The 14,991-nt window shown below is 40.7% G+C and overlaps 1 protein-coding gene across 1 annotated transcript; it reads right to left on the minus strand.

The window, feature by feature from the left end:
- Nucleotides 1-1,466: 1,466 nt before the first annotated feature.
- LOC137096133 (uncharacterized) lies at nt 1,467-7,754 on the minus strand. The gene is given in 1 exon segment (XM_067464458.1): nt 1,467-7,754. A coding segment is annotated over 1 exon segment (5,358 nt). The 5' UTR covers nt 7,745-7,754; the 3' UTR covers nt 1,467-2,386.
- Between the last annotated feature and the right edge of the window lie 7,237 nt (nt 7,755-14,991).

Consider the following 14,991-nt stretch of genomic DNA (forward strand, 5'->3'; position numbering starts at 1 on the left):
CGTTCCGCGTCCAACGCTGCTCTCATTTCTTTGTTGCTGGTCAGAATTTCTTGCTTCAATGCCTGAATTTCGCCCTTCCTTATTTCTCTTTCTTTATCAAACATCAGGTTCAAATTCAAGTTCATTTCCTTTGTTTGTCTTTCAGCCGTTTCTTTAATCAATTCTGCTATTTTACTTAGCATTTGACTACTGCCCATCCCCAATTCTTCCCTCTCACTGCTCATCCTGCTTTCTTTTGACTCTGCTGTTAAACATGGCAGCGAGGTAGAAATAGTTCCTCCCCCTTTTGCCCCCCCTTCCATTTGAGGGGGGGTTTGGGGGGGTGTTCGTTTTAGCTGCTTTCCCTTAATTGTGGGGAGGGGAGGACTTCTCCTGACAGTGCTCATTTCCTCAGGGGTCTTTTCAAGTCTTTCTAATCTTGAAAGCGATCTGTCCGAAGGTTTGGAACGCAACCACAGAGGATTTGGCTTTGGGGTATCCTGACTTTTTTTATTCCTTCTCATTCAACCACAGTTTTACTCCTCCTGCTTTCATCAATTTTTTAATTACTTAGTTTTCCCGTTCTACACAGCACACAGTACAAGAAAGTCCCACTCAAATATGCCTTGCAATGCCAAGAGGGTTCGCCTTTAATATGACGAGACTAGCTCGATCCTTCTTCAAAGGAGGAATCTGCCTCTAATCTTTATTTTGCCTTCCCGGATCATTAAGTCACTAAGTCCAATATTTCTAGTATTTTAATATTGTATTTAAATTGCAAGCTGTTTATCTTCTCCAAGTCAGTGCGCAGTTATAATTGGCAACTTGGTTTCACTTTCAACAGGAGCTTCCGAGCAACTTTTCGGCAGCCGCCTTATCTTCTGCCAAGGCTCATAAATCAAAGCAATTAATTGGTAATAAATTACCTTTTTAGGCTTTCCACATGCACCAGACTTTCGCCTCCCCTTTGATCCAGAAAGGACAATTATCCATTCATTTTCACTGCTTGTTTGCTTATATTTCCACAAGAGCTGGAGGAAAGACGTCTGTTCAGCCGGCCATGGTAACTCCGCCCCCATCTGCAACAGATTTAGTACGCATCTACACTGTAGAATTAATGCAATTTGACACCATTTTAACTGCTATGGCTCAATATTATGGAATCACGAGAGTTGTCGTCTTACAAAGTTTTTTGCCTTCTCTGCCAAATAGTGCTGGTGCCTCAACAAACTATAACTCTTATGTTTCCACAGTATTGAGCCAAGATTGTTAAAGTGGTGTCAAACTGAATTAATTCTACTGTGTAGATTCACTTGCAGTCATACAGGAAGGGACCTTGAAGCTTTTTTGCCTCCACCTTCTCACTGTAGCAGCAGGTTTGTTACCCAGGATCAGATGAATGCAATCAGGAAGGAAGAGAAGGGAGACAGCAACAGATTCCAGGCTTTTTATTCAATCAGGCCTGATTGGGTGCTCAGAATACAATATCTGACACACACTGGAAGTCAGATTTGCTCCAGCATTTATAGCATGATTCTCAGGGTTACACATGCGCAGAAAAATCCTGACATTTACACAATCTAATCAACATCCGTTTGTCCTCGAGGAATCGCAGCCAAGAACATTTGTTGGCAAGATCCACTATTTTCCCTTCCATCAGCTGACTACATTCCCAGAGGACTTACATAATCTTTAGAATGAATCATCATTTCATATATTTCTCTTCATACATATGTCTTCATATATATCTCTTCAATTTATCCAAAACAAGCATTTTCCTTATTAATTCTCCTTAATTTCCCCCATAATACATTCACAATACATTCATAATATATTAGTTTTTTCAATTGCTCCATTTAAAAGGTGTATTTAATTGCCTGCTATTTACATCAACCAGACAGGAGGTGGCGCTGTTATACCATATCTTCAGATGTTCGCTTCTCCCTGGGTTAATAATCATTAACTTTGTACTTGGCCCCAACATTTTTGACCTTCCACAAATAGCTCCTGGCCTATTCAAATATTGACACAAGATTAGGTCCCTTCAGCCTCCTGTCCTTTATACCATCTGTCGTTTTCTCTTCTACCAAAGATTCTACTTTCCTTCTCAGACAGGTAACCCCTCACTTCTCATTATTTTTCTTCATACAGCCACCACATTCCCCCCTTTTTGCGAGCGAATGTTCCACAGTAGCATCGCAAACTCAGGATGTCAGATCCTTATTTTAAAGCAAGAAAAGAATAACAATAATTTTAACACAATCAAACAGAATCATTTATCACAATTATTGAAGAATGTCCCATACACGTCGGCACTTCCACAGTGCTCCTCAATCTTCTGTCTGATTTATTTGACCAGCTTCCAGGTATGTGGTCAAAACCAGAGCCGTAGTCCTCTTTCTGGGTCTCATGGCGCTGTTGGTTTGACGGTATGAAGTCTCAGGAGATCTTTCTGTTCAGGAGTCGCAGTCCACTCAGGTGGTGCCTTTTTTATTCTGGTGTAATGGATCCAGGCTTTGATTCCTTCCACTTTGACAGCTGTGGGAGTTGAAAGCAAGACAGTAAAAGGCCCTTTCCATTTTGGTCTTAACGGTTCTAGTCTCCAATCCTTAATCAGCACTGAGTCCCCCGGGCGGAAGGAGTGTAAAGGAGTAGCTGGCCAAGGTGGTCTTAGTTCTTCAGTGTATTGTTGAAGTTGGGCTATGGCCAGCCCTAATGCTTGAACATCCCTTTTTAATGCTTGCTGTCCCAATTGATTAATATCTCCTTGAAGATGCCTCAATCCAAGGGGAGGTCTTCCATACATAAGTTCAAACGGGGACAGGCCCAAAAACTTAGTAGGAGTACATCTAATATGGAGCAAGGCTATAGGCAGTAACCTAGTCCATGGCAAGCGAGTCTCTTGACACATTTTTGATAATTTTCCTTTTAGAGTTTGATTCATCCTTTCTACTTTTCCTGAGCTCTGAGGTCGATATGCACAATGCAACTTCCATTTCGTCCCCAATAGTTGGACCAAGGACTGTAAGACTTCTGATACAAAAGCTGGTCCATTATCTGAACCAATGTGCAAAGGAATCCCATATCTTGGGATGATGTCTCTAAGAAGTGCCCTTGACACTTCAGCCGCCTTTTCAGTTCTAGTTGGATATGCTTCAGGCCATCCAGAATGAGTACATACAAACACAAGCAAATACTTATGGGGCCCACACTTTGGCATTTCAGTGAAATCTACTACTAAAGATTCAAAAGGTGTATTTCCTTGATATTGAACCCCTGGAGGTGGCAGTGGTCCTGTTCTGGGGTTATTTTCAGCACAAATATGACATCTGGCTGAGGCTATTCCTGTTAGGGCAGTGAGCCCATTTATGTAAAGTTGTCGTCCCATTAGTGAGGCCAAAGCTGTTTTTCCCATATGGGTTTCCTGGTGTGCCTCCTTAATCATTTCCCAAGCTATCTGTCTGGGTACAAACAGCCTCTGGTCAGGCAACACCAACCATCCATTTTTCCTTACAGCTTTCTCACGCTGGGCCCATTGTTCTTCCTCTGGAGTATATAACAAGTCATCTTTCCTTAACCAGTCTCTTACCTGCAAAGGGGCCATGACCGGCTCTTGTCCTCGTCCCTTCCGGGCCGCGGCCTTTGCGGTAGTGTCAGCATATCGGTTTCCAAAGGTCACAGGATCCTCGCCATATTGATGTCCTTTACAATGCATCACTGCTACTTTAGCAGGAATCCAGACAGCATCTAACAATCTCAGAATGGTCTCACTATGTCGTATTTCTTTCCCAGCAGAATTTAATAGACCCTTTTCTTTATATAAAGCTCCATGTGCATGCAGAGTAGTAAATGCATATTTTGAATCTGTATAAATGTTGACTGTTTTTCCTTCTGACAATTCAAGAGCTCTAATTAGGGCTATCAGTTCTGCCTTTTGAGCTGAGGTGTTTAGAGGAAGTGGTTCTGCTTCCCACACAGTGGTTGCAGTTACTACAGCATATCCAGCATACCTTTGTCCATTTTCAACAAAACTGCTTCCATCTGTAAAAAGAGTAGCATCCGCCTTAGGCCAAGGTTGATCTTTTAGGTCAGGCCTACTGGAATATATCTCATCCATAGTTTCCAAACAATTATGTTGAAGTAATTCTCCTTCAATAGGCAGGAGTGAAGCAGGATTTAATGTACTGCAAACCTGTAACTTGATTCGAGGGTTCTCACATAACAAGGTCTGATATTTCAACATACGGCTATTTGTGAACCAATAATGTCCTCTATATTCCATAATAGCTGTTACTGAGTGAGGAACCATAACTACCAATTCTTGTCCTAAAGTCAACTTATCAGCTTCTTGAGTCAGCAAGGCCGTAGCAGCTACAGCACGCAGACAAGATGGCCAACCCTTTGCTACCTTGTCTATTTGTTTGGACAAGTAGGCTACTGGTCTTGCCCAGGTTCCTAGTAGCTGGGTAAGCACCCCCACTGCTATTCCATCTCGTTCACCAACATAAAGGGTAAATGGCTTCTCCAAATCTGGCAGGCCCAATGCAGGTGCTTGCACCAGAGCTTGTTTTAACTGGGCAAATGCTTGGGCGCATTCGGGGGTCCAATTAAATGGTTCCTTTTCACCCCCCTTTGTAGCTTCATAAAGAGGTCTTGCCATGATAGCAAAGTTCGGTATCCAAATTCTGCAAAACCCCGCACTCCCCAAGAATTCTCGCACTTGACGCCTACTGGTGGGGGTGGGGATGGCACAAACTGCTTGTTTCCTTTCAATTTCTAATTGTCTCTTTCCTTGTGACACACGAAAACCCAAATATTTGACATCAGTTTTACACAGCTGGGCCTTCTTTTTAGAAACCTTGTATCCTTTTTCATAAAGTAGATGTAATAGTTCCTTAGTCGCCCTGTAACACTCTTCTTGTGACGTGGCTGCCAAAAGAAGATCATCCACATATTGTAAAAGCACCCTATTTTTAGGGTCAGATGGGAACCCTTGTAAATCCTGAGCCAATGCAGTTCCAAATATCGTCGGGCTGTTCTTAAAACCTTGAGGCAAACGAGTCCAAGTATATTGGACTTTTGCTCCGGTTGTAGGGTTTTCCCATTGAAAAGCAAAAATGGGCTGACTATTGGTTTCAAGGCGTATACAAAAAAATGCATCTTTCAAATCCAGGACTGTAAAATGGGTAGCAGCTGCTGGTATTAAACTTAAAAGTACATATGGATTGGGCACTACAGGATGTATGGTTACTGTAACTTGATTTATAGCTCTTAAATCCTGCACCGGACGAAAGTCTTGTGTTCCTGGCTTTTGTAATGGTAAAAGAGGGGTGTTCCAAGGAGACCTACATTCTCTTAGGATCCCATATTCAAGTAACTTGCTCAGATGCAAATTGATCCCTTCTACAGCTTTTCGAGGTATGGGATATTGTCGAATAGCCACAGGTCCCATCCCTGGTTTTACTTCTATCTGTACAGGTGGAACACACCGGGTCAAGCCAGGTGGATTGTCTTCTGCCCATACACCTGGAACTCCATATCTCTTCCATTCTTCAGTACTTTCCTCACAAACAGTAAATATTCTCCATTCCTCTGACATAGGACAAATCAAAGTATAAAGTCCCTTTCTAACAGTCATTTCCATTGTCCCATTGTCTTCAAATGCTAATATTGCTCTCATTTTGCAAAGCAAATCTCTTCCTAATAAAGAGATTGGGCATTCAGGTATATATAAGAATTCATGCATCACTTGTTGGTTTGCTAAATCACATTTTCTGCTTTGTAACATAGGATAACTTTGTCTTTGACCGGTGGCTCCAACCACATTAAGTTCTAGTCCATTTTCAGGGGCCACTGGCTTGGTTACCACAGAGTGGTCAGCTCCCGTATCTACTAGAAAAGTCATTTCCTGGCCCTCAACATTCATTTTGACCAGTGGCTCCCCCGGGCCTAGGCATAAGGGGGCCGGTCTGTCCTATTCCGTCCAGTCTTCTCCTAATCCAACCATCCCAACAAATTCTTCTTCTCTTTTTTCTCCATATCTAGCCCCAGGAACCAGGTTAGCATATCCCCCTTGGTGGCCTCCTCCCCGGCCTCTTCCTCTCCAATGTCCTCTCTGGGATGGCATTCCCCTTTGTATTCCTACCGTTCCTTGAGCAGATGGGCACTCGTTCTTCCAATGACCTTCTTGACGACAAATGGCACACTGGTGTCTTCCCAGGGGCATCCCTCGTCCTCCTCTTCTTTCCTTCTGCCACATTCCTCTTTTCCTTCTGTTTCCACTTTCAGATTCTTTCAATTTATCTCTTTCATCTAGAAGGTTCAAAAAAATCTTATGATCCTCCTCTCTTATTTTCTTTCTCTCTCTTTTTTCTGCTTCGTCCCTATGGATGAATACTTTGGTAGCTATTTCAATTAACTGGGACAGATTCATCCCTGCAAACCCATCTTGCTTCTGCAACTTTCTACGGATGTCTGGGGCTGATTGAGTAACAAATGAAGTATTTAATAATGCAGATCCATCTTTTGATTCAGGATCATAGGGACTATACTTTCGGTAAGCTTCCAATAATCTCTCTAAATAAGCACCTGGACTTTCATCTTTTCCTTGCATTACTTCCTGTATCTTCTTGAGGTTGATCACCTTTTGGGGTCCCTTCTTCAAAGCTTCCATTAAAAATTCCCTGTATCTGACTATATATTCCATCTCTCGGCTTATATTAGGATCCCAGTTTGGATTTGTCAAAGGAAATGCCCCTGCAGCCCATTCAACGGGATTATAACTTGTCTTTTCAGCAGCATATATCTGTGCTAGTTGGGTTCCTTGATTAAGGATTCTTCTTCGCTCTTCAGATGTGAAGAGAGCCTGTAATAGCTGTTGGCAATCTGCCCAATCTGGCTGGTGGCTAGCCATTATTGTTTCACACAAATTTATAAGTGGCTGAGGGTTTTCAGTGTAAGGAGGATTATTAGACTTCCAATTTAACAAATCTGAAGTGGTAAAAGGCACATGCTGGTAAGTGGTTTTTGGAGTTAGGGTTAATTCTCCTTTGTTATCTATCTCTTGTACATATTGGACCATTGATCTTAAAGGCAATTGAAAAGCAATCTTTGGGTTTGGATTACTATGGCTTCTAGTTCTTCCAGCTATGGGACTATCTCGCAAAAATTCTTCTGTTATATTCTGAAGCCATCTGCTTGCAGATGCTAGATCTATTAAAGGTGACTTTTTAGATTCCCCAGGAGAGGTATCAGAAGCTGCTGGTGTGGTTAAAGAAGTTACCTGAGGAACCAAAGTTGCCCTTTTATTGTCAATGGCTTTTAACTGTGGGTACATAGGAACATAAGGAGGAGGGTTACTCACTTCTTCCTCAGGACAAGGAAAAATTCCAAATCTTCTTTTCTTTTTATCTGCCTGAGGCTTTTTCAAATTAGTTAAAGCTACAAAAACAGCACATTCTTCATTTTGACATTTCTTTAACCATGCGGGCTGTGTAATGATAGCATTTTCCCATGCCTCTGCATATGGAAATTGATCCGGATGAACCTCTGCTGTTATTCTCACAACTGTTCTGATATCTTTTAAATCATAACTTCCTTCACCTGGCCACCCGGTATTAAATTGCACCCAGTCTAGTTCACAAAGAGATCTCAATTTCTGGGGGCTATTACATCCTGGTGTTTGAGTTAATTCCTTAAATTTTGAGAAATTCTCCACCATGCATTCAAGAGCAGTTAAAGACTTTTTACTTGGTATACCACCCATTTTCTATATTTTTCTCCTTTTTTTTTCCTCTTTTTAAAACAAAGTATTAAGCACAGAAAGCATAAAGAATGGAAAATACAGAAGCAAAGAAGCAACAACACAATATTTCATAAACCAAAATACACACACAAAACAACCTTATCACTTTCCCCTGAAAGTGTGTTCCTTTAACCTGTGAGTGCGATTTCTGTGCGAAAACGTCACTCGAGGGGTTTTCACTTGATTTCTGCAGTAATCACACAGTGAAATATTCCCCAGGTACTTCCCATGTACCTCCTTTTCCTGTTCCTTTAAGGCTAGCCTTTTTCCTTTACCTGTGCCGTGGAATCAATATACCCCAGTCTCAATATACCCCAGTCTAAAGGGCAGGGAAGGCGAGGATCAGCCGGGTCGTTTCTTTCAATGGGTACCCGTTTCGCCCCTTCTGATCGTCGTCTTACCTGGCCCGCTGAGTGGTGGCAATCAAGTCCTCAAAAGACTTCGTTTCTGTTCCTTCACTGTTGATTCAGATCCCGGAGAGCCCCCATTTGTAGCAGCAGGTTTGTTACCCAGGATCAGATGAATGCAATCAGGAAGGAAGAGAAGGGAGACAGCAACAGATTCCAGGCTTTTTATTCAATCAGGCCTGATTGGGTGCTCAGAATACAATATCTGACACACACTGGAAGTCAGATTTGCTCCAGCATTTATAGCATGATTCTCAGGGTTACACATGCGCAGAAAAATCCTGACATTTACACAATCTAATCAACATCCGTTTGTCCTCGAGGAATCGCAGCCAAGAACATTTGTTGGCAAGATCCACTATTTTCCCTTCCATCAGCTGACTACATTCCCAGAGGACTTACATAATCTTTAGAATGAATCATCATTTCATATATTTCTCTTCATACATATGTCTTCATATATATCTCTTCAATTTATCCAAAACAAGCATTTTCCTTATTAATTCTCCTTAATTTCCCCCATAATACATTCACAATACATTCATAATATATTAGTTTTTTCAATTGCTCCATTTAAAAGGTGTATTTAATTGCCTGCTATTTACATCAACCAGACAGGAGGTGGCGCTGTTATACCATATCTTCAGATGTTCGCTTCTCCCTGGGTTAATAATCATTAACTTTGTACTTGGCCCCAACATTTTTGACCTTCCACAAATAGCTCCTGGCCTATTCAAATATTGACACAAGATTAGGTCCCTTCAGCCTCCTGTCCTTTATACCATCTGTCGTTTTCTCTTCTACCAAAGATTCTACTTTCCTTCTCAGACAGGTAACCCCTCACTTCTCATTATTTTTCTTCATACAGCCACCACATCACTACAGGTCAATAATTGAAAATATATTTGTTTTATCATCTTAAGCTTCTTTTGTGCTGGAAGTACCAGTGAAACATCAAAATGAAGGACATATAATATTACACATCACTGTGCACACCAGATTTAGGAGAGCATTTTAACAATCATTTTAGTGTTGGTTACCACTAGTTGCAACCAATGTATGGCATTGAATGAGGCTGCAGCATCACATATAAGATCTTCTGCATCATAAAACCAGTTATTTACACCTTTCATTTAGAGATTGTCATCTTTTAAAAATAGTATCAAGCTTCAAAATAAAAGCCAAAAGAGATAGGGAGTCCTTTTTTAAATGATAATTGATTGTATATTACAGTTTGTGGTGTTTTCAACACTGGACATTGGAATAGGGCAGATCATTTAAAATCCCTATTCATCTAGGAAACTTACTCAGTGGTTTGACTGTCAACAAGGCTGATTTCCTTTTACTGTTATTGAGGGAGAAACCAATGTCTTTGCAGAAAAGGTATGGTACAAATTTTATACAAACACTAACGTGCAAATAAGCGTTATAGCAGTGGAATTTTGCTACCTCATAGCATTTTGTACTTAAATCTCAACACAGCAGAACTGTATGTTCTTGTTCTAGAAAAGTGTTAGACAAAGAATAGTTATTGTTCAGAGGGTCACAAAGAATGTTTCATTCAGTAGAAATATTTATTTGATAAGTATTGGGCAATTCTCTGCAGTGCGAACCTGAATTGCAACAATAGAGACAAACTATTTTTAACTGTCATTCTTCATATTTGCAATTATTAAAACTTTAGCCATAACCAATGCAAATGCTACTCTAAAACTAATGTGATCACAGTTAATCATGATTCTCATCTTGACATTCACTGTGACACGTGATTTGTGGACTATATTTTTTTAATGGCTGAAAATAAACACTTCAGAAAAAGACATGGTTACTAGTGCTTTGTGTTGCAATTTTTCTGTCTCCTATCTCTCTTTGACAAACCATAGTGGTGTTACGAAGAGCATCTTTCCTCATGTTAGAAGTGAACATTAAGCATACTTCAAAAGTCATTTCCAGCTATTTTAAAAGATATTACAAATGGAATGCCTGCTGTTTTAATCCATTGAGCACAGTAGCATATATTATGGTTCAGAATAACCTTTTAAAAGAATAATCTATCATTTCTGGAAGTCATCTAAGCCCCCATGCATTAGATACCAGCTGTTTATATGCTATATGTACAGCCAGTTTGGAATAGAATTTTCTCAGCAGGTTTACATGAATTATGCTGCCCTGTTTATGATCACATTTATACTTCCAAATTATAATATTTTAAATAAAAAGGCTGCAAAATATTAACAATTTTATTTTATTACTCTAATTAATGTTATTCATAAGATGAGGTTAGCTGAATCTGGCATCACCAAGATTATGGGAAGAGTGTTAAGAGCTCATGTCAAGCAGATGTTTTGTAGCCACAATAATGGAACATAAACAACAATTGTGTCTAAGCCCAATGTATTGAACACAAAACTCGGACGTTGGCAAGAAGAAAACAAGAAATTCAATAGCTATATTTCTATTTGATAGATGCCCTTCTTTATGTGTGTACCTATGCATGCACTATCTATCAGAGTTTAGGGGAAAAAATTAAAGTACACCTCCCCAAATGCCCCAACCAGCTTGAACTGCACACACACACGCACGCACACACATACACACACACACACGGCATTAAGGACCTCTGGAAAATGTAAAAATATGGCAATGCAATTCACAGAATTGTCTAACACAACCTAGAATAGTTAGGAAAAGATACCTTTCACAAATTGAACTATTCATGTTGACACTAGGACTCCTCTACACTGACCATATAATGTCATTTGAAGCCAGCCTAGATAATGCAAACTGCCAAAGCACACTGTAACATGGGGAAGAACATGTGTCAAATGTAAGGCCCATGGGCCTAAATCCAGCCCACCATGTAATTTTATTTTGACCCACAAGGTTCAGGCGCACATAAACAAACTGCCAAGTTTATAGCAGGGAAAAGGTATGCATGCTAGGGATGTGCAAAGCTTTGGATTTCTGTTTTGTAATTCAGAGATCTGTATGATTTGTTAATATGAATCTCTGAAGTACTAATCATAAAGGGATCCCTCCAAAACACTAAGAATCTAAACAGAAGCCTCCCAAACATTTTAGAGAAATTATTAAAGATTTGTTGGAGTGGGTTTTTAAATGTAACATACTTCTTCTGAGGTGGGCGGGGACAAGAGGGTCAATGTGATCAACAAGGGCAACTACGTGTGCTTTTTTCCTTGTCAGCCAATCAGAAGAAGAGCCAAGAAGAAACCCAATCACAGGGCTTCCTGCAAAGCTGGTGGCCTCCTCGTTTAAGTGTCTGTGTTTCTAATTCTTTGTGAAGTAGTAGGACAAAGAGAGAAGGAGGGAGGGAGGGCTGCTGCCCAATCTGTGTGTTTGGTAAAACTTAAACTTGGCATTTTGATAATACTGTTAGTTTCTGCCCCTTCATATCAAGTCTATAACCTTCCTCTGTTGAAATAACACAACTCGAAACTTGTCTCTGCTTATTGCTTATAAGTCTCATTGATATGAAAATGTTTTACAACCTTATCACTCTGTGGGCAGCCCCATTCTTCTGGCACAAGCAGAATTCTGGCAAATGTTGTTTGGGAAGGTGAGGACCTCTGTAGCAAAGTATTCAAAAGGCCCCATCCTAAACTACATTTCCCAGAATTCTGCTCACTCCAGAAGAACGAGGCTGTCCACATTAAAGCCCCAGTCCCAGTTAGGTTAATCACATAAATTGAAAAAAAATATTTAAAATTTGATGATAGACGAATTGTTCTGAAACTTAGTAGGCTTGTTGCCCCCCACATGTTGTCTGACTGTGTCACAATTTAATGGGATACTGTTGGACATTTGCCTGTGTTTGTTTTCCAGGATCATGATGCTTATGATGAGAGTAATGATGGTGCTGAGGTGCAAGATGGAGATAGTTTGGTCAATTATTTTCATACAGACAATGACAGAGAGGCCCCAGTGCAAATGGCAGTTTCTCATGAAATATTCCTGCTGAGCCTGGGGATGATGGTTTACTCCCTCTTTCTGTGAGCTCTCAAGATTTGGGTTTGGAAAACAATCTGACACCTGGAAATTTTAATGAGCAGCCAGATAGGGAGTTGAAGGATAGGTGGCTGGAGATCAGCCAGGATCGACAGCAAATTCAGTGTTTATGTCACTTCAAAAGACTTCATCAGAAGAGAGGCAAATGTGGGGGAAAGCGAATCTAGTTTCTGGGTTTTAGAATATAAGGTCTGCTTCAAGGGAAAAACTGTTAGATCAGTCATCGTTTGGAAATCAAGTTCATGTGTCATGGAAATCCTGTTCATGGGGTCTTATTCATGTGGAAAATTTTAGCCTTTTGGATTGTCTTTGCTTCCTGTTGATTCCTGCCTGGATTAACACTGCCTTGGAACTGCTTTTATATCTTGTATGGACATTGCTTTGTGTTACTGCATTTTACTGACTTATTACTCTTTGGAACCTTCTTATTTCCTTACAAGCATTTATTCTTACTGGCTAATTACTAAGCTTCAATAAAAAAGGATTTTTTTCTTCACTCATCGTGTGGTTGGGTTTAAAATCAGAGGGCTTCTTCCTGACCTGGAGGGCAACAGATACCTCTTGTGGTTTTTTTTAAAAAAATATATAATTTTAATTGCAAACACTTTAAAAAAAACCTAAAGATCAATGGATGACCAAAACATTCTGAAACTTGGCAGGCTTAAAATTGCAAATGTTGCCTATAGGTGTGCCAAGTTTCATCCAGATGGTCACAACAAGAGACAGAGAAGCGAACCTCGCAATGTTCCCCATTGCTGCTAATAGAACAAATGTTAATGAAACAGTTACGAAACTTCAAATATTTGGATTACTAATCTGAATGGGACCCCTTCAAATCTTTACAAAACAAAGTGGGGGCCACCCGAATCTCTGAAATGAATCAAATTTTAGTCACTTTGCACCTCTAACGCATGCATAGTAGGATATGCACTCCCCCCTCCCAGTGGCTGGATGTGATATAGTGCACAGAGACCATGTGCTCTACAGTGACCTCTACTGACTAGAATGATTTGCAGATTTGAGCCAATTGCATCTCTCTTATATGGACTTGATGTCTTTTCATCCTCTCCTATTGTCCACGTTAATAGCAGTTGGAGTCACAAAAGGTTTACCGCCCAACAGTTAGCTTTATTCCAAGAGTAGGTAAAGATTGGCCCTCAAGATACTGGATTACAACTCATGCATTCGAGATCATTAGACATCATGACTAGAGATGATGGGACTTGTAATACGATCATATCTGAAAGGCTGCCATTTGGTCTGTTTAGGCAGGTGAGTGGGGCTTGGATTTAGATATAAGGCTTGGAATATGATGGCTGACTTTAAAATGGCCTTTAACCTTTTGCCAACCTCAGACACAGACACACACACACACTTCTAGTGTTGAAGAGCCACATGGGCCATCCAGTCCAACCCCATTATGTCAGGCGGAAACACATCCATCTTGGGATGGATGCCACATAGCTGGGGTGCTTTTGCAGGGGTGATGTCCAGATACTCACCCGAGATCAGCAGGGGTGGACATGAGCACCACCAGCCTCCCCTCCCTGCCTTCCATTTTTCCCTGCACTTATCAAAAGAAAGCCCTTTTTGAGGCCTGCAGGCTTTTCACCTTGCTCCTCCTTCCTTGGAGCAGCTGAAGGAGGACTTTGTGTAGGGGAGGGGGATTTGTCCTCCAAGGCCCACTGTTGGTTCTTCTGAGGAGGAGAAAGAGAGGAAAAGCTGCAGACCTGCATTTGAGGATGGCTCTGGTATATTGAGAGGAAAATGGGAGTCAAGGGGAGTCCAGACAGTGGGAAGGAAAGGAAAACTCATGTTATCTGTTATCCTTCTGTCTCCTCCACATTCCTTTCAGAGTCAATCCCTGGCCAATTCTGAAAAGAATCACTACCTGTTTCCCAAGTACAGATCTCCCTAAAACATTCCCATTGAATCAAAAAACATTTTTGCTTTCTCCCACAGAAACACTAGGCTCAACCAAAAAATACGCTTCGTCATCCTTATAGGTTTTACGGGCTTCAACAGCCCCAGAGCAGCAGAAAACAAGGCCTCTTACCTCCACAAATTCTGTTGGATTGCAATCCCCATAATCCCCAGCCCTGGCTGTGTCATCAGCATTTCAAGTGCAGTTTGTCAAGCACAAAGAATGCTTGACAGAGGGAGAAGTGCTTTAAACTTCATCTTAAAAATATAAATGGGCTTTTGAAGGTAACCATAAAGTTGATGCATTCCTCAGTGAAAATGAGCTTGACACCCTTGGGTTAAGGGAAATGAAATGTGTTGAGATAAGTCAGGTGGGAGTCCTAAATAAGCCCTTTAATATTCTATAGTTTTCCCCTTCTCTATCTCATGAGAGATGGGCATGGAGAGCTCTATAGTTACTTCTGTTTACAGATCATGGCCCTCCCTGTAACATGAAATGCCAAGTGATGATGATGATGATGATATAAGAAACACCTACTGCATCTATTATTCGCCAATCAATCTTCTAAGCAGCTGTGTCATTCTAATTATTCTTAAATTGAATTTAATGTAGTAGCAATAAACAAGCCTTTACCATGGGCAGAATCCTACGAATTACACAAGCAATGTTGCCAATGAAGGTGGTGCTGGCAATAGAAAAAAGGCTTGCTTATAGAAGCCCAGAAATAAATATTAAGGTATTGGAACTATACAATGGGCTAAACCTAAATCCTTCTTAAAACTAGCTAGAACAGATACTTTAAATCAGTGGAACTTACATATGTGTTCAGTAAACAAATTGAATTCATATAA

Source organism: Anolis sagrei, chromosome 2 (genome assembly GCF_037176765.1).
Source record: "Anolis sagrei isolate rAnoSag1 chromosome 2, rAnoSag1.mat, whole genome shotgun sequence".
Taxonomy (NCBI): Eukaryota; Metazoa; Chordata; class Lepidosauria; order Squamata; family Dactyloidae; genus Anolis; species Anolis sagrei.